The following is a 23,547-nucleotide window of genomic DNA, read 5'->3' as shown; positions in this document are numbered from 1 at the left end:
AAGATGTAAACAAGCACTTGACACACTACTCTTTGGGGTGAAGCTGCGCTCCTGGAAAGGGCGAAGAGAGGCGCATGCGCTCTCCGCCTCGCAGGCGCGTGGAGGAAACTGCGCGTGCGCAAAGTGGCGCGGACGGGGAGAGGAGGAAAAAAGGAAGAGATGATTGGCAGGTTGGGGGGCACTTTAGCTGCCTGAGGGAGGCGGGGGGGGGCGTCCCTGCAGCCTGGACGCGCGTGCGCAACGCGCGCGCAGGGGGGTGGAGCTCTTCCAAGGGGGCCGGCAGAAAGCAGTGCCGGCCTCGTGCGCCCCCTGGCGCGCGCCTAGGGAGAGGAAGGAACGGGAGGATGCAAAGAGGGAGGAGGCGATTAGGGCGGGAGGGGGAGGGGAGCGGGAGCGAGGGAGGGTTTATCGACCGGGCGATTTTGGTTAAAATATTCAAAATGGCGGACGGAGGAGCAGCGAGTCAAGATGAGAGTTCAGCCGCGGCGGCAGCAGCAGCAGGTAATCATTACAGCATTTTACATATTCATATTCATACTCAACCCCGGCTCTCGCTGCCCCCCCGCGACTTAGCATAATTTATTAGTACTCAGGATTATTATAATTAACGGCGAGGAGATGGGGGGCCGGGAAACACAGCCCCCTCTGGGCGCCGAGCGGAGGGGGAAAAGGAGCTCGGAGCGGCCGGGCGGAGGGGGAAGAAGACCCGGGGCAAAGGGGGCTGTGAGCCACCGCGCTCCTCCTGCCCCCGGCCCACCCCGTCGCCGCGCCGGCCCGCCCGCCCGCCGGCACCGGCCCTCCTCCACCGGCCGCCGCCGCCTCCTCGCACGGTGTCCGAATCCGAGCGGGTCCGCGGCGGGCGGCAGGCGTCGGGGCCGGGGCAACGGGAGAGGACAATAAAGACATTTTACATATTCATAGCTGTTGGGCTGGCGGGGCGCGGCGGGGTGCGGGCGGGAGACCTGGACGGGCGGGGGGGGGGCGTGGAGGGGCCAGAGGTGGCGGAGAGCACAATGCCGGTGGGCGGCGGGGCCCAAGCGGACCCCGGCTGCTGGACACCCGCGCGGCGCCCCCAGGATTGGGAGCCGGCGCGGGCTCGGGCTGGGGGACGCTGCTAGCCGCGGGACGCACCCGGGGGTGGCGCCCTGCCCCCGGCCATGCGGGGGGTCCTCGTGGGGCCGAGCCCGGGGGTCACGGCCCGGGCCCCTCAGCCGCGCCCTGCTCGTGCCCGGGGCAGCGGCCTGACCCCAGTCTGTGTCTGTGGTTAGGGGCAGCGCGGCGTGGGCCCTGTGAGGTGGCCTGCGGGTTGTGAGCCCGCTCTGGGGTCCCCCGGACTCTTAGGAGGCTGGGCTGGGTGGGAGGAACCCTCGGGGAAGTTCCCTTCCGTGGAAATGGCTTCGGTCGTCCGTGTTTCCCGGGCCCGCATCCAGAGGTCCGCGCTGCCGTGGGTCGCGGGACAGTTGGGTTGAAGGTGCTCGCGGGGTCTGGTGGCTCCTTCGCGCACATCCCCACCCCCACGCGCGGGTGGCCCTGGGGGCCCTCTCGCTCCTAGGCGGGGAGCTCTCAGAGGCCACCCGAGAACTGGACCGTAAAGGATTGCCCTCCTGCCCTCAAAAGGCTGGCCTGACAAGTTGATCATATTCTAGATTTCTTCTGTCCTGCGGGGATCGGGGGTGGTGGCTAGCCACGGAGATCCCCCTCCCTGACTGTGTGTAGTGGTGCTTTCTAGCTGCGTGCTGGGTCTTCTCTACTTGCTTCTCATTTGAATAATGTCTAATTCAGGGAGGTTTATATTCTTGAAATGGCCGCCTGGCTTTCCCCGCCTCTCATGTTTAGTAATTCAGACCTTTAATAACAGCCACTCACAGCCCAACGCCGTGTTTATATTTTACATTCGCCCCATGTGCTTTTGTGGTTCGATATAATTTTTTTTCTTCTCCTCCTTGGCAATCCACAGGGCTCTGAGATCAAACCCAGTCTGTGCTGGGAAGACACGGAGAGAAGTAGGCCTGGACTGCCCCAGTAGTTGCTTAGGCCTTGTTCTCTGCTGCTTGATTTATTTACTAATAACCAAAATGACTCCCCCACCAACTGCCACTCGAGTCCCCTCCTCCGCAGGCAAAACACATCCTCTTGGGGACCTTCCAGCATAAAAACAGCTCCGAGCTAAGCATCAGCTCTGAGGTTGACTTGTTTTCTCCTAAAAGGAGAAATCGTACAGTTTATAGTTTGTGAACCTTATTCCCAATTTACAGAGGCTTCTGTGAGCTACTAGTTTAGTACAAATAGAGGACTTTGTGGTGGGAATAGTCCCTCTCTTCCTGAGTTAAACTCGATCAGGCTATGTAAAGCTTTGTAGTATTTGTAAAACGGGTAGACTTTCCTTCCAGGAGCGATGGAGTAGCTAGGTATTTTAGAAAGTCCGGTTGACAACACTTGGATACTTTCTCACTCAGCGGGGCTGCTTTTCCAGTTTCTGCACCAACTTGAAGGGAGGCCGGCATTCTTGTTATTACTGACATAGACCTGCCTGTTTTAATTGCAGCAGTAAGGAAAACAGAAATGGGGTTGTTTTCTTTGGTCATGGTTAAATGATTGAAAATAGAAGATAAACAGAGGCATTGGTCCACCCTGATCTTGGAACTTGCATAGCTTGCTGGCCCCTTGCTTTAAGTGTCAGAATTGATTTTGTTTTATCTAGGCTTAGGACAATTGGCTTATGAAAACCAATTCACTTTTACTGTTTAGAGAAAACAATAATTTTGATTTCTGGTCTCTCCTGTAAGAGTTTTGTTTTTAAAAGGTAAAAAGATGTTGCTTTCTAGGGGAGGTGTTTGAGGAATCATGTTAATGTCTTAAGCCTTTGCAATCACAGTAAACCAGTGTAGTGAATATATGAAAACATTAGACTTCACCTAATTTGTAACAAAATTTTAGATCTAAAGGAGTAAATGCAGACTAATTTAAAAAAAAGAAAAACTACTCACAATTTTTTTCCCTTTCACATCCTGTAGGTAGGGCCTGAATGCTGTAGGGGGTAAAGGTTTCATGAGAATGCTCAGGTAAATAACCAATTCAGAGCACTGAAGCATGAGGTTGGATGGGCAAAAAGCAGTAATATGATTTCATGCCTTAAGTAGCGTATGTTTTTGCACCCAGTTCCCAAGATGTGGTCAGACTGATGATGTCATTGGACAGAGGACAAGGTGCAGTTAATGTGATTTATTGTCTTGAGGTGAAGTATAGCCATGGAACCTTCTCATAGGGAAACCATTTATCTCTGGACAATTTCCTTTATAGCTGCAGTTTAACCACTGCTGGGGCTCTAGGTATTTTATCCAAAAGGATAAAATGCACATTGCATTTTACAAAGCTCACTGTTAACAGTTTTTGTCATACAGAAAAAAATGGGTATTGTGAGCTGGCCTTTTATTTCAGTTGACTGTCCTTGCCATAGTAAAAACTCATTTCCCATGGGGAGTGTGGGTTTAAAGTGGTGATACTTGTGCTACGTATACCTGCTTATTTTTTGTGGGGTTTGTTGTTATTGCTGTTTATAATCTTTCTCTTGTGAGAAACTACTTCTTAGTCACAGTATGGCCCAGGCTTCTGGAGTGACCATTCTCTCTGGAGCCTATTTTAATGACGAAAACCAAGTTGAAGAAAATGAGAGCACTATATTTTTTTAATGTTAAAATTATAGTATTTTAAATAAGGTAAAACACTTATGGGAGAGCTCGTGCTTTGAAGTAGCTTTTAAAGAATCTAGGATTCTTTCTGGATTTGTCTATACATGTTAGTACATTTACCGTGTGAATGGTGTTTTAAAAAATCTCCTTTCAAAGTAGTGGTTTCCAAACGTAGTTTTTGACATTAATTTTTCTAAGCATTTCTTCTGTTCCTTAATGGGCATCTTAAAGTGGTGGTTAAGGTTTGGGAAATGTGACTGGGAAGGACACTTGACGCTTGGAGCTGATGTGTTAGGCAAGCTTAGTTAGTTTAGGTGAGTCTGGAGCCTATCAGCCTCCAGCCAGCCAGGCTCCTACTGCAGTTGTCAGACAACTTCCCAGTACTCAATTCTAGAAAATCTGCTGCTACTTTCTTGATTTGCCCCACCCATTAATTATAATGGAACTTTTGAATTAAGGTCTTTGACATTCATGACAGCTGACCAAATGTTTTTCATTTCTGAAGGATTTATGTTTCCAAGTCTTTACTGTAAATGTAACTTTTAACCTCCCTCCCTTTCCCTTTTTGTGGGGGGAAAATTGCTACTAGTCAACGAATAGACAATTGTAATGCTGTAATGCTTTTTTTATATTTTAAATCTATTATTCTCTGCATCAATAGGCACTAAATAGCCAAAGAAAGAAAATTGTTTCAGTGGTGCCCTACATCGAATAACTGTTAGTATGTTAGTCACTTGATCAGTAGACTTCGGAGTCAGTTTAGGGCTCAGAATGCAAATCTGTATTTACCAGGTCACCAAAGATATGTAATAGAGCCCTGAATATCACCAGCAAGTGCTTTAAAATGACAGAACCGAGACTATTTTCTTAAATGTTTTTCATTTAAAAATGAAATATTTGAATTGTTTCTTGAATCTGTGTTGCTTGATTTTAAAGAGTGTAGAAGTGTGGGATTAAATTAAGACTTTCCCTTGTACTGAGAGGACTATACAGTCTGTGTAGTGCCAATTGCCTTCTTCTTCCTCCTCTTCTCCCTCCCCCCTCCTCCTTTTCTCCCTCTTCTTATTTTTAATGTTGGAAACCATTGTCATTACATGTTTTTCCCAATGGAAATGATTTCATTTGGAACATTCAAGTGCTTTTCGCTAGAGAGCGGACTAGAACAGATAGCACATACCTACTTCTGGTGCTGAATGTCTGGACAGATATCTCATTTGTCATGGAAACCCAACATTAGGCATTAGAGTGAAAGTTGGGACTTGGCTCAATGATATAACTCTCTGTGTCAATTTCTGTGTTCTTCCTGAACTAATCTCTGCCCCCTTGGTGGTTTTGTTTTTATTTTTGATATTGGGGTTTGTTATATTGTCCAGGCTGGGTTAAACTCTCTATTTACTTGCTTTAGCCTTCTGTGAGCTAAACTTCACCCCCCTTTTGTAAGAAAACTCTGTGGTCAGGATTTTAAATAATTGTTTCCCACCATACCATTTAAATAGCTCTTTTTGAGTGGTTAAAAAGAGGTAATAATTACAGTTCATACAGAATAGCAATTTCTTTATGCATCTTTCAGAAAGTACATTATTGATATCTTCATTTTGTGAATGAGGACAATTGAGCAGATTTTTAAATAAATGCAGTTTTTTTTAACACTTAACATATTTCTGTCTTAAACTGACAGTACATTAGCATGGGTGCTTTTTTATCTTTCATGTGATAGAGCTCTTTGTATAAACTCTTGCAGTAGTGAAGACGTGACCATGAGAATGGCACAGGTGGGCCCTTGTACTGATCCATTTACAGTGGATTTAGAATTTGAAGATGAGAATGGCTTTGAGTTTCAGAACCTTGACTTGAGGAAACGTGTTGCATGCTGTGCATGCTGTTTGCAAAGCTTCATGTGTCTTTACTATTAGTGCTTACGTAATTGAGCACTGATAGGTTGTCTCATATACTTAGTGACTGCCACAGATTATCTCTTTTTTAATAATTTCATTCTTCTAAGCATTCGTTCTTGGGTAAATTTTACAAAGCTAGTAATTGAGCAAAGGGAGATTCAAAAGTTGTCTAGATTTAAAAGATTCTCCTTTGAAATGTGTCTAGAAAACCGAATATTTACTTAGGAAGGATATAGTGTATTAATTTTTTAAGAAATAACCAAATTAAGCTCTGTGAATGCTTGTAGTAGTTTTATTTAGATGATAATATTGAAAAAATAAGTATAATTTAATTTGCCACATGACTTATTTAAAAATTGTTTGTAACTTTAATGGTTTTTAACATTGGAATCAGAAATAGTGAAATTAATTCAGCACAGTAATAAATTTAGATTTTTTTTTCTTTCCTGGTGAACTTTGTTTGCACTAGAAAGTATTGACAGGTATGTCTGAGCAGTAAACCTTATTTTGTGCATGTTATGATACTCGGGTTTATTAACATGTTACCGTAAGCAGTGCAGTGCTTATGGTAGCTTAAGGGAATGTCCTTTCAAAGAGACTAATCTACATGTGTACTTGGTTTTGTACATTTTAATGGTTCGGCTAATGAAAAAAATGCTTTTTTGCTAATTTATACTATAGCAAAGTATTACAACGAATCTTTAAACATAATTAACATTTCTTAGCTTATAAAAATACATCTATTGTATACCTCATTTAACTCTATTCTTCCTTGTGCGCAACAAAGGAGGTATAAGAATGTTATAGAAGGGTTGATATTGCTTACTTAAGCAGGGCAAATCTAAAACAATGTATATAATTATATATTAAAATGTGCAACATAATGAAGATCAGGAAAGAAATCAGGGTGTGTTCAAGTTCGAATTAATCAGAACATCCTAGAATGTTCTAGCCGGAAGGTAATTTAGCTGTAATCTATGCCAAACCTTTTGCTTCCCTGTGAGAAAATACTCCTCAGGTCTTAGTGACTTGTTTACCAGTCACTCAGATGTTGACTAGCAGGGGCTATAGATGCTTCAACCACTAAGATGTTTGATCCCTAATTCCAGCACTGGGTGGGTTTGGGATAGCGTGGGGACGTGGGGACGGGGCTGTTCCTGAAACCTGCTGCAGGAAATGAGTGAGCTCCAGGACAATAGAGATCTTGTCTCAGAAAACAAAGAGAGCCACTTCCAAAGACAGTTCATGTTAATCTCAGGCCTCCACACACATGCATATGCAACACCACACACATGAACATGTGTAAGTGTGTAAGAGCATAGCTTTCTGACTTTCTTTTTCTTTTGGTGCTGGAGATCTGAGCAGGCCCACTACATGATAACTTTGTTTTACTACTGAGCTGTGTCCTCCTGCCCTCAACTTTGGGCATTGTTGCCTTCTACTCCACCTCATTTGACTCATTGCTGTCACACAGAGGAGGCTTCATGTAGATGAAACTTTTCTTTTTTTTATCCCTGAAGACAAGGTCTCTCTCCCTGTATAACCTTTGATTGTCTAGGATTCACAGTGAAGCCCAGGCTAGTCTTGAATCCTCCTGCCTCATCTTTCTTAGTGTTGGCATTTTGGAATCTGTGAGAGAATTTAGAGCAGTGATTCTCAACCTATGGTTGAGACCCCTTGAGGGTCAAACAACCCTTTCATGGGGGCCACCTAAGACCATGAGAAAACAAAGAAATTACAATTTACAACAGTAGGAAAATTACAGCCATAAACTAGCAACAAAAATAGTTTATGGTTGGGGTTGCTACAACATGAGGAATTGTATGAAGCATTAGGAATGGTGAGAACCACTGCTTTAGGAGAAGTGAAAGGCAAGGAGCTAAGGCCATTGAGAGGAGCTTGTTGTAGTCGGTGGGGCGGTTTCGGTGAGTAATCAAGAGGCATTTGTCCTCTACTGGGAAGCTGGTAGAGGACTGACTAAGGACTGGCTATAATTAACTTTATGGTGTACAGGTGATTTGAAATAGGGGGAAATTTGAGTCATAGAAACAAGAATACAGAAATTGAGGTGTTTGATTTAATTGCTATAAGTGCAATCTAGATGCTTACATAGGCAGGTAAAGCAGTTACCTGCTTTCCAAGGCTTTCAGTCTAACAGTGTAATGGCACAAAATAAACACGTTGATGATGAGAAGTCCAATTGCATGACACAAAATAGAAATCTTTAGAAAAGATTCTGGCCCTGTCTTTAAGTTAGGAACTTTTTTTTTTTTTTTTTCGGAGCTGGGGACCGAACCCTGGGCCTTGCGCTTCCTAGGTAAGCGCTCTACCACTGAGCCAAATCCCCAGCCCCTAAGTTAGGAACTTTTACTTCTGACCAGTGAGTTAGCTTTTAGTCTTGTAGACATAGAATTGTCTAATTGGCTTAGCTTTCTTTCCAAATCATAGTGCTCACAATGACTTAGTAACCTGAAGGGAAGCAAGTGCATGGCAGTTATGGCTCACAAGTTACATTTATGTCCTTGTGTAGGTTTTGTGTTTCTTTTATTGCTTCCATCTTTAAAGTCTTGTTTTGTGTTTTATGTGGGATATTTCCTTTTAAGAAAGGCAAGTATAAATAAAGTGATCATACTTATGACATAATGATAATGTCTTTTTTTATAGTGTCTTAATTTTTATAGCAGCACCCTCATTTTCATTAATTCAGTTAGCCTTACTGACAAGTATTATTATGTCCGTTTTATAGTCGGGTAAAATAAAGGCCGAATAAAGTGACTTTCCCAAGGTCCATGTGTTTTAATAAGCACTGAGTATTGTGGAGAGCAGGAAGGTGTAAAGCCAGGGTGGAGCTCTATCAGTGGGTGCTTCAAGTCCCTGTGAATACTTTACTTTGGTTCAGAAGTTTTAATTTTGTTTGCTAAGCAGCAAGGAGTCAGTTTTTAGTTGTTTTGGATAGTGCCCTTATTTTAAAATGTTTTGCAACCAGAATCAAAGGGTGAATTATCAAGATTTTGAACTTGGCTTATCTGAAGGAGATTAGAATCGTGAACAGACTAAGGAAGTTGAGAGAGGAAAAATGAGGGAAGAATTCAGTTACAAATATATTTTTGTATGTTTTGTGTGCCTGCATGAGTATGTATGTGACTGTGCCTGCAGCTCATCGGAGGCCAGGCAAGAGTGTTACACATGGATCCCTGCAACTGGAGTTGCAGACATTTGTGAATGTCAGGTACACTGCAGGAAACAGAACCTGGGTCCTTTGCAAGAGCAGTAAGTGCTCTTAAACTGTTGTCGTTTTCCTAAGAATTAAAATTTCAAACATACTTGACATCTTTTTGGGCAGATCTTATTTAGGTTCCTTTTGAAAATTGAAAAAAATGTGAATTACACGGATGATAAATATGAATGTGAAGGGTGGTGTCTGCACAAGCTGTGTGTATGAGAATTCAGCATTGACATCTCATTTTGACTTTGCCACTGACATTTGTGGTTATTTCTGTCAACAATAAGATAGTGATAATGACAGTGTTAGCGGAATTCTGTGGGGAGGAACAAATTGATAGCAGAGGCATCTTTAAAGTCGCATAATAGTTTTCTTAGAGTTTTATTACTTGTGCTGCTGGAGAGGAGGAGCTGCGTGAGCAGCTGATGGCTTCTGTGGGGACCCTTACTGAAGGTTGTGCTTTCCTGTGTGCAGCCAGCCAGTCCCCTGAGAAAGAGGTGTGCCCTTTTAGTACTCTGACAACCTTTGCAGTGGGAGTGCTGCATGCTGTCTTTTAGTGCTACCTCTACCTAGAACACTGTCTTTTACCACTTACTGATCGAACTTCCAACAAGAACACAATGGAGTATTTTTTTAAATGAAGTTTTGATTTTGGAAAAGAATGGCTGTATTTTATCTTGAGACTTTCCTGGTTCCCTCTCCTGATCTCTACCCCAATCCTGGTATTTCGGTTGTTCTGAGAGCCTGTCCAGACCTGTCTGTGCCTGGGAATGCTGTGGAATGTGGAGTATAGACAAAGAAAGGTTCTCCTAGTTGAGATGCCCGTGTTCCATATCATGGCCTAGCTGTGTAATTGTGAATTTTAGGTTGTTATTTAATGGACTTAAAAAACATTTTGCATATTTTAAAGTATTAAAATATTCATATTTTAAAACATGCATTTTTGCATGTTTTAAATTTTTAAATTTTTGCATATTTTAAGAGGAGCTTTGTACTTTCTAGTTTATTATTTTATTTTATTATTATTATTTTTTTTTTGGTTCTTTTTTTTTCGGAGCTGGGGATCGAACCCAGAGCCTTGCGCTTCCTAGGCAAGCGCTCTACCACTGAACTAAATCCCCAACCCCTTATTTTTATTTTTTGTGATGCTGGGGATCAAGCACAGTGTTACTGAAGTACTGTACCACTGAGCTACATTCCCACCCCACATCTTACGCTTTTAAAAGCCTCTGGTATTTGTATTTAAACCTCAGCAGTGGGACTGTGCCGTTTCTCCTGCTGTCCACTCTGAGCAGGCAGGCAGGGCATTTGTCCTTTTCTTTCTGCTCTCGTTATGGCCCTAGTCCTTCAGCAAGACTTTTAAGTCTTTAGGGATGGAGTCTAAAAACATTCCCTTTTGTTTATATAGAGGGTCTGTCACCTGCTTATCTTTAGGGGCCTGTCTATTCATAGCTTGTCACCATAAATAACTTCTTTTTTGTCTGAGCTCCTGTCCTACTTTCAAATCCGAATATAGTACTTAATTTGTTCATTTAGCTAATTGAGTGCTTCACTGTAGACAGTCTTATTTTTTTCACTAATTGATTATATAAGTAAATCTTGTCTTATAAGAACTGAAACTCAGAGCTGTCTGGATTGAAGAAATGTGTGTTGCTACTGTTGCACGTGTGGTTTTTTATTTGGGGGGGATTATTTTGTTTTTGATTTTCTATTTAAAGACTCGTGTCTAAAAAAATCCTTGAAAGCAGGAATGGTTAGCAAATAGTACTTGATTGATTTAGTGGTTTCTAATTTTTGCTTGATATGAGCAGGCCTAGCCCTCACCTGAGATTCTAACCCAGTTGAGGTCTGAAAACCCCTATTTTATAAAACTTTACAGTGGGGTTGGGGATTTAGCTCAGTGGTAGAGCGCTTGCCTAGGAAGCGCAAGGCCCTGGGTTCGGTCCCCAGCTCCGAAAAAAAAGAACCAAAAAAAAAAAAAAAAAAAAAAAACACTTTACAGTGACTTGATAGCTTCAAATGATTACTTGTTGCATTTCAAGATTACTTATTGCTTTGAGTGTCTCAAGTGATGGTTCTCAATTACTACACCGGAGAGAATGGTTGGAGGTGTGGCTCATCCTACTAGACTGGAAGTTAACAGGCATAAGTTTAGCATGAGTTGTGGTATTCAGAATGAGCATGGACAGGGATATAATTGACAAACCTTTCCTCCATTCTATTCCATAAATACAGGGGTACTTTCACCCCTTCCTTGAACTAGAGATAATGTTAGTACAAATATCACCTCAACCCTCAGAGCTCATGGTGTTGGGGAATTCGTAAGTAACACTGTTCATCGTAGATCATTGATAGAGTTTGTGGGTTCCTGGTACCATGGAAATATAAGGTAGATGCCTTAGTTTGGAAGAACAGGTTAAAAAGGGCTTTCTGAGAAAGTAGTGTTTATGGTAAGACATAAGAATGAGTAGGAAGTGATCAGTTCAAGGATTGTGAGTAGGTGGTTGAAAATTGGTAGAAGGGATTGAAAATATTCTAAGCAAAAAGAATAATACATACATGTGGCTGAAAATTGCATTTTCAATATTTTCATGATCTTTATATATTTTAGTCAACACTGACCCTGAAGTCAGGTTTTGTGACAATTTCTATACATTTTGACAAAAATGCATTGATTTCTCTAGCAATGATTGTATCTATAGTTTTTGTTACTTGGTATACCAAATGCAAGCACAAATTCACATTAGTCACAAAAACCCTGTTGGGGAATGAAATGCCACCCCTGAACTTCACATGATAAACTAGGCTAATGAGGAGGAGTGGTGTGTCCCTGTCTTGGGTCTATTTCATGGTGTCAGTAAGTTAGTAGGAGCATAGTATTCCCTTGGGCATTGACTTCTGCTTCAAACTAGTTGACTGAGGAGTCAGCAAGAATTGGGGACTTTCTGAGTTTCTGCCTGTAAAAGGTCTGTATTTAACAATTTCATTTAGTTCCCAGACCCAGATCCCAAGGTAGGAAAAAGTCAATTGTGTATTTTTATTTTTATTTTTGAGGATAGGGTCTTGACATATTACTGCCCTGAAGACAACTTTTATCTTTGTGTCTTTATCTCTTTATCTTTGACATGGACACTTACCAAATGCGGTACTAACATAACTTTCAGAACTTTCCAGATGATGACTATAAGATACTTAGTTGGAAGGGATTACTATGCAAATTGTTGGCACTAATAACCCACGAATCTTGAGCATTTTTTAATTCTGTAAGAGCTAAATATAGTAAACTGGTTATGATGGCTCAGTCATAATTCTCATGAAGCTGAGAGTTCAAGGCCAGTCTGGTCTGTGTAGTGAGAACTCACTTCAAATTTAGACAAATAAGCAAACAAGTAAATAAAACCAGCCAGGTATTAACTGATCATTTTCATTGGGGTCGTGCCATGTGTGTCTTGCGATCTGGCTGGTGAGAAAGAAAATTGGGACTTTATGGTTATATTACTTTAACATTTTGAAACATTTTAATATTTTTTTATACGGGTTGTAGTAGAAAATTGATATAGGGCAAATCCTGCTAAGAAAAAAACTTTACATTTCTTCTCCCTTACCAAACTGCTACTAAACCAGGGGTGTCGCTTTCACCTGAGGTGCTAGGACCCTTGGTTATTGTTTGTGGTGAGTAATCAACTATTTAATGACATTGCTCCCAGTTGTGTACACCCTACTTACTGACATTCTGCATTGCCTTGCTGCTTGGTATGCTGTTTAATCTCTGAAGACTTTCCAGATAGTTCACAGTATTTGATTGTATTGAACAGTTTACTAGTCTCTTTTACTTTATTTGTTTTAATGTATATTGGGTCTTACCCCCATTGTTGTGGTAAAAATTTCATGTATAGTGTTTTGTATTTTAGGACAAATTTGGTGGGGACAGTAACACCGAGTCCTTGCCTGGTATGCAGCAGGGCCCTGGGTTTAATTCCCATACCACAGAGTAACAACAATACAATTCTTAAGATAACTTGAAGACACAATTATAACAAACAAAGATCAGATGATTTTTATTTGCAGTTTCAGATTTGGGAAACATTCTTTAGGATGGAGTCAGTCTTCCAATGAGCTGAGCAGAGAAGCCTGATGTTGTAGGCAGAAAAGGTGGTCTACAGAGTTACTCATTTCCTTTTCCATTGGCTTAGCTAAACTATAGTTCTTCACATTGGTTGACATTATCTTCTGTTTTATGGGGAAAACTGCCTTTTTGTAAGTTGAGTTTGAGTTGAGTTTGACTCTTGGAATAAACAACTTCATTCTGATTTGGTCTGATTCTCAGGGACTGTCTATGGCCTTCCATAAACTGTGTCTAATAGAATCATACAAAGTTAAAGATGTTAGTGTCTGGACATTGAGGATGATACCAAATCATATTCATTCTTCCAAGACTCCTTCCCTCCCACCCTCCCTCCCTTCTTCCCTCTCTTTCTTCCATTCTTTCTTTTTACTTTTTAAGATCATATCTCTCTATGTAGTTCTGGCCATCCTGGAACTAGCTTTGTAGACCAGGATGGCCTCAAACTTAGAGATCTCCTGATTCTGCCCCTGCCTCTAGAGTTAAGGTATTAAAGGGCAGCACTACGGTGACTGGCTGGCCATCTTATTTGTAGTATTTATCAGTGTCAGTTTCTCCATTCTCTCTAGTATAGTTGATTTTTTTCTTGGTTGGTTGATGAATATCTGATGGTTTTGATTTTTGTGGTTTTGCTCTAAGTTGTGCGTAACAAATTTTTATTTTTCTGTATATTTTCAAATGTAAAAAAAGATTTATTTTTATTATATTACAGCAATTTTAACCTTTTCAGAGTACTTGTAGTTTCATTGAAAAGTTTTTAATTTATTTTCTCTGTGTGTGTGTGTGTGTGTGTGTGTGTGTGTGTGTGTGTGTGTGTGTGTGTGTGTGTGTAGACCCACCCTGGGCATGTAGGAACCCTTGAAACCAGAAGAAAGTGTTGGCTCTCCTGGAACTGGTATTACAAGCAATTGTAAACTGCTGATATGGCTGTTGGGAACTGAACCTGGGTCCTCTGAAAGAGCATCAAGTACTTCTAATTACTGAGCTATGTTTTGAGCTTTGAGACTTCCTGAAAAATTATGACCTGAAATACTACTTCTCCATGAAGGAACTACGGTATTCCTATACTTTGAAGAAGCAACCTAGGTTTGAGAATTGAACTGAAGTCATAGCACTCCTGGTCAAATGATCTCTCTGTAAGTCGTGTTCCAGCCCTTTGTTTAGAGGGCTGGTTGCAGTGTCTGAGTGAGAATGGGTCATTTGTGGTGCTGTGGTCCTGGAGAACCATATCTTCACAAAGAAAATGTTTCTTTCAATAGAACTGGAGAGAGTATACATTTGTACTCTGTCTAAAAAAATTTATGCAAAGATTTGGGCGGAAGGGACGAAGGAGGAATGGAAAGATGATGCAGTTTTGATAATTTAGTCCTGCTCACAGACTACCTAGAACTGACAGGCTTATTCTAAAGTCTTTTCCATACTGACTAAAGTGGAGCCAAACCTCCTAGTAAGCTTAGGGTTTTTGGAACATAGGAACCATTATTTTAAGTAGGAGGAAGATGTTCAGTTTATGGGTATTGGTGGCTCTTCAGTGAGTGATGTGTGTAAACTATAGTTGACATACGACAGTAACAGCCAAGGGAAGTCCTGAGGTGGTGAGGAAAGATGATAATTATGTTGAATGAGAGGGTCAGTATGGAAGGACTTATTCTTGCATGTCGTACATATGAGATGCCTATCTAGACTGCTGCTGGGTTGGTTAGAGAGGTCAGTAGACAGATCATCTCATGAAGAGGTTTATTTCCCTAATGTTTGTTGGTGGAGCAGCTCAGATTGAAACAGGTCACACTAACAGTCTTGTTTCCTGGCCTTTGGCCATCTTATCAGGTAGCTTTTGTGTTTTCCTCTTCTATCCTCTGTATGTTCTTTTTACCCTTTTGAGTGAAACCTGTGGAGTAGTGGGTGTATGAAAGGATTGTATAACATTTACCATGCAGTGAGCCTCACTGAGTTACTCTGTCATTTTGTACTACTGGACAACTAATTTTTTGTTGTGTTAGTTTTGTTGTTGTTGTTTTTGTTGTTGTTGTTGTCTGAAACAGGGTCTCATTATGTACCTCTGGCTGTCCTCGAAATGGCTCTGTAGACCAGGAATGACTGGAACTCACAGAGATTCACCTGCTCCTGCTTCCCAATTGCTGGGATTAAAGGTGTGCACCACCACCACCTGGCTAAGCCAACCTAATGTCCATGAATAAATTATCTGGCTTATTCTCTACTCTTCTTCTCCTGTCCTTAGCTGTTCTCCCCCCCCCCCTTCTTTAATTAGATGGGAGTTAGTTAGTTTGGGGTCTTTTATCTTTAAATGATGTGTTCTGAAATCTCTCTGCTGACTCTTCACATACCCCCCCATCCCTAAGTTAAAAAAAATTATGTGTTCATTTTGTCTTTCTCCTACAAAATTAAGGTTGTTTCTAGAGGTTCATAATCAGTGTAGCAAGAAAGGCAAACTACAAACACAAATGAAAATACCTATTATCAGACTTAACCTTTACTAATAATAGGGCATAGATACTTTTATAGACTTCATAGCGGATGGTGTAGAAATGAAAATATAATCAATTTATGTCCATAAACATTGAAACAGTTCACAAAGAACACAATTCCTGGTACTAAGCTAAGAAGAAATGCCATAAATAAGACCCCATATGACCACTTAAGTGGGGGCTTTGACAAGTGGTGTTACAATGGATGCAGTAACAGTAATGAGTTTTATACAGGCAGACCAGAGCACCTTTTAGAAAGGCAGCTTTGTGATAGGCAGATTGGGTGAGAAATTCTAGAAGCAGTCTGACTTAAAGGAAGAAAAGGTTGTTTAGTAATTAGGATGGAGATGGTACATGCCCTTTAGACATCTTCCACAAATATTTCTTGTATTCATAGGAAGTGCAGCACTACTGGCATAGTAAGGGTCATCAAGGAGTACTACCAGAGTAAATACTGAATTTGAAATTGATTATTGGTGCTTCTCATTGAAGCTAGAAAGTTAGATGATTTTATCGGACGGTCAGGTGGCCTTTCAAGGCACGACTGTATTGGCAGGCTCGTTGGCAGGCCTGATTCTCGGAAACTCATTTTTGGTCAGCATAGCTGCAGTAAATGGACTCTTGCTAACAGTATACTTGATAGAAAGGAACACTGCCTGTTTGTGTTAACCTTACCTGTTATGAGAAAGATAACTGTGAAGTCCATTAGAATGCTTAGCCATTACACAATCCATTATTTTGCTTTAGGCACAAAAGCCTAATGATAACCAGAGGAGCTCCTTAGTGACTCTTTAAAGTTGACTGACTGTCAGAGTTGGCTAGAGCACAGTGCTAGGTAGGTACATGCTGAAAATTGTCCTTTTGGCTTCTCTTTCTTATTCTCAATGAAATCAAACTCCCCCCTAAAAATATTCCATTTGTCACTGATGGGAAAAAGAGTTGTGGTTAAGAAATCTACATAAAATATTTTAAGTTAAGGATAAGGTTATTAGTTATTTGCATTATTTTGGGCCACATAAGATGGCCAAAGGCAGTACTACCAGAAAACAAAACTGTTAATGTGACCTGTTTCAAAGTGAGCTGCTTCACCAACAAATATTAGGGAAATAAACCTACTCATTTTGTTTTTTATGCTATCAAAGTGCCATTAACTCTCAGTTATAATAAATATAAACCTTATCTTGTATGCTTTTTGTTGTTTTATTCCAGTAAAGGCGCATATGTAAATGTGCTGGCCATTTAGGCAACAATTCAAGCGTAATTTTAGCCCATGCTGTAGGTACAAATACATAATGAACTATTGTGATGGCTTAATGGTTAAATTTTGGCTTTGTAGTCAAATCTGATACTCTCACTCCCACCCTCTCTTTTATTCATTCTAGCAGGTGCTGGGAATGTTAGAAGCAAAATTCGTAGCCCCCTGAATAACAATGTCCTTTGAAAAATGATCACTTTAATGCAGCCATGAAAACGTCTTATCATTAAATTAGAGTTTAGGAGCCTGGAATAATTGAAATTGGCATTAGGTAGAAGGACCAGGTGGTTGGGACAGTTGGCTTATTTGGAGGGGGAAATTATGTCCATTTCACACACTGCACACAAATTACTTGTGAAGGGATTAAAATTTAAATGCTCAAGCAGTAACAACAGAGTTGACTACAAGAGCAGGAATGAGTTATTTTTTTTATGGATCAAAAAGACTTCTGATATGACAACACCCCACAGACCATAAAAGGAAAAAAATTTAACTATGTACAGTATTTAAGGTTCTGTCAGATTCTACAGATAAAATTAACATAATAAATAAGTGGTAGAAAATATTGGCTTATATAAAAGATTAAAGATTAATTTATGTTAATATACTTTTTAACATTGATATTAAATTATTAAATCCCCAGTAGAAGATTTTTAGTGTGTAGTGGTTTGAATATGCTTGGCCTATGGGAAGTGGCACTCTTAGGAGGTATGGCCTTGTTGGAGAAGTGCATCACTGTGGGGATGGGCCTTGAAGCTTTGCCCAGTGTTGAAGAGACCCTCGTAGCTGCCTGGAAGACAGTCCTCTCTGGGCTGCTTTCAGATCAAGATGTAGAGCTTTCTGCTCCTCCTCCAATACCAAGTCACCTTCATGAAGCCATGTTCCCACCATGGTAATGGACTGAACCTCTGAAACTGTAAGCAGAGGTCCTGTAAATGTTATAGTTTATAAAAATTGCCTTGGTCTCTTCACAGCAATAAAGCCCTAACTAAGCCAGTATATAAAATAGGCATTTCACTCAGGATGATAACTGTGAACATCAGAACTTCTGTCAAGATCCTCTGTAATGAAGACAAAAACCCTTTAGGATATAAAGAAAAGGATGAAGGGCCAGTGATGTGCGTGTTCATCTGGTAAAGCAAGGAGGCACTTTTTTTTTTTTTAAAGATTTATTTATTTATTATATATAAGTACACTGTAGCTGTCCTCAGATAACACCAGAAGAGGGCATCAGATCTCTTTACCGATGGTTGTGAGCCACCATGTGGTTGCTGGGAATTGAACTCAGGACCTCTGGAAGAGCAGTCAGGGCTCTTAACCGCTGAGCCATCTCTCCAGCCCAAGGAGGCACTTTTTGCTCAAGCCTTAATTCTGTTACATGGAAGATGAAAACTGACTCTACAATGTTTCCTGTCATCTCCACACGTGTGTCACAGCATATGCATACCTCTACTGTTTATATGCACACAGTAATAAAATTTATTTTTAAAAAAGGGATGAAAGTGAGACATGGCTATTTTGGTGAAATAGTGGACAAATTAAAATATTAAGGGAAAGAATAGTGTTGGAAGACATACTGGGTGTAATTCAGAGGTAATGGTGTGTCTTACGCTTGTGACTTTATTAAATGATAATCATTTTAAATCACAAAATAGTTTCAGAGGGATTTGCCATTCCTGATTGAATACGCAGGAAACAAGTAAGGGATGTAAGCTGTCTCAGCTGTGGAGAGCCGCATTTCTTCCTCGCTGTTCCTAGGTAGCTGTAAGCGTGCGGTCACTGTAAGCGTGCCGTCACTGTAAGCGTGAGGTCACTGTAAGCGTGCCGTCACTGTAAGCGTGCCGTCACTGTAAGCGTGCCGTCACTGTTAGCGTGAGGTCACTGTAAGCGTGCCGTCACTGTATGCGTGAGGTCACTGTAAGCGTGCCGTCATTGTAAGCGTGAGGTCACTGTAAGCGTGCCGTCACTGTAAGCGTGAGGTCACTGTAAGCGTGCCGTCACTGTTAGCGTGAGGTCACTGTATGCGTGAGGTCACTGTATGCGTGCCGTCACTGTAAGCGTGAGGTCACTGTAAGCGTGAGGTCACTGTAAGCGTGAGGTCACTGTAAGCGTGCGGTCACTGTAAGCGTGCCGTCACTGTAAGCGTGAGGTCACTGTAAGCGTGCCGTCACTGTAAGCGTGCAGTCACTGTAAGCGTGCGGTCACTGTAAGCGTGCCGTCACTGTAAGCGTGAGGTCACTGTAAGCGTGCCGTCACTGTAAGCGTGCGGTCACTGTAAGCGTGAGGTCACTGTAAGCGTGCGGTCACTGTAAGCGTGAGGTCACTGTAAGCGTGAGGTCACTGTGTGCCTGTACAAGAACTTCTTAAAAAGCAAACTTCCTTCACGGTTTGGTACTTAGTGTTTGCTTTGTTTGTAAATATCTTTAATACACTCTTGCCATGCCCTACTGTTTGTCTTTTGCATGCTTTATTGCCCACTAGAGTTCTTCACCATATTTTTATAGAGATTTGTGTAACTTAGGTCTTTTGCTTTGGATACTCCTGGATCTGTTATGAAATCGTTCCAGAAAGTTTTTACCTAGGACATAGCAGTTAGCCTGACTCTTGTTTCACTATTTATCTCTCACTGGATGATGTCAAGAACTAACCTAACAAAACATTTGTTAGAATTGTTTGTGTTATTGCACACAACTCCAGATTGTCTGGTGTGGGAGTAGTTGAAATAACTTAAGTATTTTGCTTTAAAAGGAAGGAATCAGAAATGTTAATTCTAGTTACTGCTGGTTTGTATGTGATGTCAGTAAAAAGTCACATAAGCAGATTAAGTAGTTATGCTATGGAAAAGAATTTGAAGGCAACCTCTGCTGTAGTAAGTTGACAACGGGATTTTTACTTGGTTGAAATATTAATTGATGTACAACTTTAGTTGGTAATTATTAGCTGAATGAATCTGTATAATAGAAAATCATGTTATCTAATGGTTTTTTACCCTGTGTATTTTAGTTGTTTAATAATAGTAGCCATATTCCTATATGCTCAAAAGTTTCTTTGTTTTAAAAACATAACAATTAAAACATTAATGTTAGCACCATATTTAAGGTTATATGTAATTTCTATTTCGTGCAAACTAGACTCTTCCCCCCTCTATCTTTTAAAGACAGGGTATTACTATGTAAGTCTGACTGACTTAGAACTCTGTATGGAGACCAGGCTGGCCTTAAACTCACAGAGATCCATTTGCTTCTGTCCCCCAAAGTGCTGGGATTAAAGGTATATACCACCGTGCCTGGCTTAATTTTCTGAAGTTCTTCAGCCCTCTGAAAGTATTTCTGGAGGTGATAAGCAAACTGTTCATTTTATGTCTAATTTTGCATAGTGGCTAGCTCATGTCATAATGGGTACATAGTTAATAATTTTTTTCTCCAGGGAGTTTCAAGATTGACTGCCTTCATTATGACATGCCTCATGTGTTTGGGTCATACCCACTACAAACATGTTAAGCTAGTAGATACTATCTCAGCAGTCGTAACACAATGGTTTTTTGTTCTGGCGTGCATATCTCTGCATAGCTGATGGTTAGAATCACCTGCTCAGAGCATGTTTGCGCATGTTCTTAATAATATTGCCAGTTTCCTTCTCTTTCTTTCTCTGAGAGTCCTAAGTATAGAGCACTTCAGAGAGCTTAAAATCCTCTCTGAATAGGGTTGGAACAGTGTAAGAATCTGCACTTTCTGGAATCAAGAATGAATTTTCCATTAAAGGATAGACATAAAAAGAAGACAGTTCTTTGTGGTGAGGAATTTGGGCATGGTTTTGTTGCGTCCTCTATGTTAAGCCTTTAAAAGTCTGCAGCTGTAGTCTTATCTGAAGGTTTATCTGGGAGGGGTCTGCTGCTGAGCTTGTGCACGTGGTCGTTGATTTAGTTCTTACTGGCTGTTGGACTTAAGACCTCAGTTTCTTATCTAGTACTTGGTTGGTCAGAGACTGCCCTCACTTCCTTTCTTTGTGGCTTCTACAGCTTTCTTCTTTAGAGTAGTCCTTGGCGGAGCCAAATAGAATGCTAGCAAGGAAAGAACTTTAAAAAGATTGAAACTATTGCCTTGTAACTGAATCAAGGTAGGTTAGGAAGACTCAACTCCTTGTAAGGACATGTTTCCCTCTGAAGAGATATTTGGGTGAGGACTAAGTACTGGATGAACATTTTCTAAAATAAGACTATTAATTTTATGGTTAGTCTTCATAGTGAGCACTCCTTAATGTACATATATTTTTGATGACAGAAATTGTTAAGCACGGGTATTTCAGCTACTTGATGATTGACAGTTGTCAGAACGTTCTCCCATACTGACCTGCTTGTGGTCTTTGTCTCTGTTAGAGGAGGCTGAGCCCAAAATACAAAGAGCCAGTAACTCAGCCCTAGCCAAGGCATAGTCAGTAGCAGAGACCAGTGCAGGAGAGAGACCGTAGAAAGCTGGAGCTGTAGAACATAAAGAGCTGAGATTTAAAAAGGTAAAGGACAGCAGAGAGTTGAGGTTGGAAAAGATGCAAGCTCTGCCTAACTGCTGGGAGAATCCCAGAACACTAAGAGCTCTGGCTTCTTAAGAGCTAAGGGTCCTAAACACTTGAAGCGCAGAAGTGTAACGCTAGCCCTTCAGTTCTAGGCCACAGGAACTTAAAAGTGCAGAGATGTCACACTGAGAGCAGACAGTCTGGACACCAAGGCTCACGAGTTACTAACATTAAACAAAAGTTACCTTGCTTGTGCACTCTTTTCATCTAACAAAAAATCCTCACTTGATCATTAACATAATTTCCCAAGTAGTATATTCCCTTCTGCCATGTTATTAGAAGCAATTTACTCTATCCATTCCACATTCGAGGGCAAGCAATAATACTAGGAGTCAGTCATCAGTGGAGGCCATCTTAGAAACCCACCCAATATCTTTCAGTAATTTTTAAGATCCTAAAAAAGTCCTGAAACCCCCAAATTAGTTCTTTTCAGGCTGAAGAGCTAGCTGGTCGGTTAGGAGAACTTGCTACTCCTGCAGAGGGTCTCAGTTCAGTTCCCAGCACTTACATGGCTGCTCACAACCATCTAACTCTAGTAACAGTTGCTCTACTAGCTTCTCTGACTTCCCAGGGTACCAGGTACACATGGGGTACACATGTATGCAAAACTATTCATGCTTACACAAAAATAATAAATAGGTCTAAAAAAATTTTTAGGGGCTGGAGAGATGACTCAGGGGTTAAGAGCACTGACTGCTCTTCCAGAGGTCCTGAGTTCAATTCCCAGCAACCACATGGTGGCTTACAACCATCTGTAATTGGATCTTCTGATGTGCCTGAAGATAGCAACAGTGTACTCACATAACTAAAAATAAATAAATCTTAAAAAAATTTTTTTAATTGTTCTCTAGGGTTTGTTTTGGGGCCCTGGAAACCTCCATATGGTCTCATGTGAGGATGACATGAGAGTCTCCCCTTTATAGACTTGATTTTCTCAAAGGAAAGATCTTAATATTACTGTGACATCTTCTATGTAGTAGCACAAGTGTAAAGGAAGAGTGATGAGGGTTAACAAAGCAAACGTCTCTGAGGCTTACTTATAGTTGTTATGAGATCATAAAGCATAGTTCTGTTACAGTCTTCAAAGTGCCATGTCATTCACGAAAAAGAGAATGTATTGGTGTGATACGTGGCTGCTGAGAGATAGACTACTGTTCAGTGGTGAGTTACGTTACTTTTCCTGATTGCTTAGCTTCTTGTCCACCGTTTGAAATGATTCCAGAGGCCATGTAATATACTTCGCAGAAGAAAAGAAATATTCTGAGTTTAATTGTCTCCTTCAGTGATCTTAGTCCTTTGTTTATTTTTTGAGATGGGGCCTCATGCTGTAGTCTAGCAGTACTCCCTCAACTTGCCAAAATCCTCCTGCTTCCCCAGTGCTGGGATCACAGATGTTAGCCACCACTTCTGGCTCCAGTTATGATTTGTTCAGTATAAAATGTCTTCATCTGTAAATTAGAATTGTGGATTACATAATGAGGAAGGCTCTGCATGCCTTCTTGGGACATTCTGGTTTATCGCTTGTTTGTTTTTGATAGCTTGGCTTCAAATGGGAAGAAAATAAATGACTAAAACTGTGATAATGGTGACTGAAGGCAAATGTTGGGAACAGTGACATGACTTGTGTAGACCACAGAGCTAGGGATTGGAGGAGCTGGACATTAAACTCAGGTTGTCTGGTTTCAGAGTTTGGACTTTTACTGTGCAAGAAGCTAACTCCTGGTTATGCTGGAGATAAGTATTCAGAAAAGTTCTGAATTTTATTTGTGTTACTAAAACTTGGACGATTTGAAGCCATTGAGCGTTTTCCTTCTACCTCTAGGATTTTCTATATTTTTCTACCATTTTCTCACCTCTACCCTTTCTTTTGTTATCAGCATTTTTAAGCTTCTGACACTCAAGCTTCTCCTTTGTGTTCCTTCTAGATAACAGCTTTCTCCCATCCCATCTGTAGACTTCTTTGAAATACTGTAAATTCTAAATTTCCTTCTATTTACCTGTAATTCATCTCCTCAAACCTATTGAAATCAAGGTTTTAAAGACACATATTGAGGAAACGTAGCAGGTGCTGTTGGCCTATGCCTTCTTTTTTTATTTTTCTAATGGCTCCTGGGAGACAAATGTGAAGAAAGAACAGTGAAGAAGAAACAGAAGATTTCAGGATCATGGGCACATAAGCAGTTCAACAAGGTGTAATTAAAAGGGAAGCGAAGTCAGGAGTAAATTGGTGGTCTGTGCGAGGATGGATGAATTTGCAAAGGGGTCTGTAAAGGAAGGGAGGTGTGAAGGGCTAGGAATCTGGGGTTG

General features: G+C 41.0%; 1 protein-coding gene across 3 annotated transcripts in view; it reads left to right on the top strand.

Moving 5' to 3' along the window:
* Positions 1-433: 433 nt before the first annotated feature.
* Positions 434-23,547, top strand: part of Pou2f1 (POU class 2 homeobox 1) — a 142,708-nt gene continuing 119,594 nt past the window's right edge. For 2 of the 3 annotated variants that reach the window (XM_087579918.1, XM_087579916.1), the window contains exon 1: positions 434-501. In XM_087579918.1, coding sequence (XP_087436044.1) covers positions 441-501 — 61 coding nt within the window. In that variant the 5' untranslated portion in view covers positions 434-440. 3 annotated transcript variants of the gene reach the window in all.

This window comes from Rattus norvegicus, chromosome 13, assembly GCF_021556685.1.
Source record: "Rattus norvegicus strain SHRSP/BbbUtx chromosome 13, alternate assembly SHRSP_T2T, whole genome shotgun sequence".
NCBI classification, from domain to species: domain Eukaryota; kingdom Metazoa; phylum Chordata; class Mammalia; order Rodentia; family Muridae; genus Rattus; species Rattus norvegicus.
The sequence above is the reverse complement of the archived record's forward strand: the minus strand, read 5'-3'. Positions and strand labels throughout refer to the sequence as shown.